The sequence below is a fragment of the Sarcophilus harrisii genome, chromosome 3 (genome assembly GCF_902635505.1).
Source record: "Sarcophilus harrisii chromosome 3, mSarHar1.11, whole genome shotgun sequence".
Lineage (NCBI taxonomy): Eukaryota > Metazoa > Chordata > Mammalia > Dasyuromorphia > Dasyuridae > Sarcophilus > Sarcophilus harrisii.
In genome coordinates this window covers 608,071,635-608,073,959 of record NC_045428.1, presented here as the reverse complement: position 1 = coordinate 608,073,959, position 2,325 = coordinate 608,071,635, and the positions used below count along the sequence as shown (strand labels likewise).

The 2,325-nt window shown below is 40.1% G+C and overlaps 1 protein-coding gene across 1 annotated transcript; it reads left to right on the top strand.

Moving 5' to 3' along the window:
- The first annotated feature begins 568 nt into the window (after nt 1–568).
- LOC116422953 (zinc finger protein 665-like) lies at nt 569–1,985 on the top strand. The gene has a single exon (XM_031963538.1). It carries the CDS (start codon nt 632–634, stop codon nt 1,796–1,798), a length of 1,167 nt encoding a protein of 388 aa, XP_031819398.1. The 5' UTR covers nt 569–631; the 3' UTR covers nt 1,799–1,985.
- The last annotated feature ends 340 nt before the right edge of the window (nt 1,986–2,325 follow it).

Genomic DNA, 2,325 nt, shown 5'->3' with positions numbered 1-2,325 from the left:
TTCCATCAGAGAATCCACACTGGAGAGAAGCCTTATGAATGTAATGAATGTGGCAAGGCTTTCACAAAGCACTTCGCCCTTGAAGTACATCAGAGAATCCACACTGGAGAGAAGCCTATGAATGTAATGAATGTGGAAAGGCTTTCACACAGCTTTCCAGTCTTGCTGTCCATCAGAGAATGCACACTGAGAAAAGCCTTATGAATGTAATCAATGTGGAAAGACTTTCACGAATTGCTCCAGTCTTGCTAGACATCAGAGAATGCACACTGGAGAAAAGCCTTATGAATGTAATCAATGTGGAAAGACTTTCATGAATTGCTCCAGTCTTGCTAAACATCAGAGAATCCACACTGAGAAAAATCTTATGAATGTAATCAGTGTGGAAAGAATTTCAGATACATTTCATTTCTTGAAAACATCAGAGAATTCACACTGGAGAGAAGCCTTATGAATGTAATAAATGTGGAAAGACTTTCAGAAATTGCTTCAGTCTTGCTAGACATCAGAGAATCCACACTGAAGAAAAATCCTATGGACTTAATCAGTGTGGAAAGAATTTGAGATGCAGTTCAGGTCTTGGAAAACATCAGAGAATCCACAATGGAGAGAAGCTTTATAAATGTATTGAATGTGGAAAGACTTTCACATGGAGAAAAGTCTTCATGAACATCACAGAATCCACACTGGAGAGAAGCCTTATGAATGTAACAAATGTGGCAAGGCTTTCCCACGGCGCAGCAATCTTATTGTCCATCAGAGAATCCACACTGGAGAAAAGCCTTATGAATGTGATGACTGTGGAAAGGCTTTCACACGGCGCAGCAATCTTACTTTCCATCAGAGAATCCACACTGGAGAGAAGCCTTATGAATGTAATGAATGTGGAAAGGCTTTCACACGGAGTGACAATCTTCGTGAACATCAGAGAATCCACACTGGAGAGAAGCCTTATGAATGTAATGAATGTGGAAAGGCTTTCACACAGCGCAGCAAGCTTACTTTCCATCAGAGAAACCACATTGAAGAGAAGCCTTATGAATGTAATGTATGTGGCAAGGCTTTCACAAAGCACTTCTCCCTTGAAGTACATCAGAGAATCCACACAGGAGAGAAGCCTTATGAATGTAATGAATGTGGAAAGGCTTTCACACAGCTTTCCAGTCTTGCTGTCCATCAGAGAATGCACACTGGAGAAAAGCCTTATGAATGTAATCAATGTGGAAAGACTTTCACGAATTGCTCCAGTCTTGCTAGACATCAGAGAATGCACACTGGAGAAAAGCCTTATGAATGTAATCAATGTGAAAAGACTTTCACGAATTGCTCCAGTCTTGCTGTCCATCATAGAATCCACACTGGAGAAAAACCTTATGAATGTAAAGAGTGTGGAAAGAATTTCAGATACATCTCAGTTCTTGAAAAACATCAGAGAATTCACACTGGAGAGAAACCTTATGAATGTAATAAATGTGGAAAGACTTTCACAAATTGCTCCAATCTTACTTTCCATCAGAGAATCCACACTGGAGAAAAGCCTTATGAATGTGATGACTGTGGAAAGGCTTTCACACGGCGCAGCAATCTTACTTTCCATCAGAGAATCCACACTGGAGAGAAGCTTTATAAATGTAATGAATGTGGAAAGACTTTCACATGGAGAAAGAGTCTTCATGAACATCAGAGAATCCACACTGGAGAGAAGCCTTATGAATGTAATAAATGTGGAAAGACTTTCACGAATTGCTCCAATCTTGCTAGACATCATAGAATCCACACTGGGGGAAAAACCTTATGAATGTAATCAGTGTGGAAAGAATTTCAGAAATTGCTTCAGTCTTGCTAGACATCAGAGAATCCACACTGAAGAAAAATCCTATGGACTTAATCAGTGTGGAAAGAATTTGAGATGCAGTTCAGGTCTTGGAAAACATCAGAGAATCCACATTGGAGAGAAGCCTTATGAATGTAATGAATGTGGAAAGACTTTCACATGGAGAAAAAGTCTTCATGAACATCAGAGAATCCACATTGGAGAGAAGCCTTATGAATGTAACAAATGTGGCAAGGCTTTCACACGGCGCACCAATCTTACTTTCCATCAGAGAATGCACACTAGAGAGAAGTCTTATGAATGTAATGAATGTGGAAAGGCATTCACACAGCACGACAGTCTTGCTGTCCATCAGAGAATCCACACTGGAGAAAAGCCTTATTAATGTAATGAATGTAGAAAGGCTTTCACACAGCGCAGCAATCTTACTTCTCATCAGAATCCACACTGGAGAGAAGCCTTATGGAGGTAATGACTGTGGAAATGCTTTC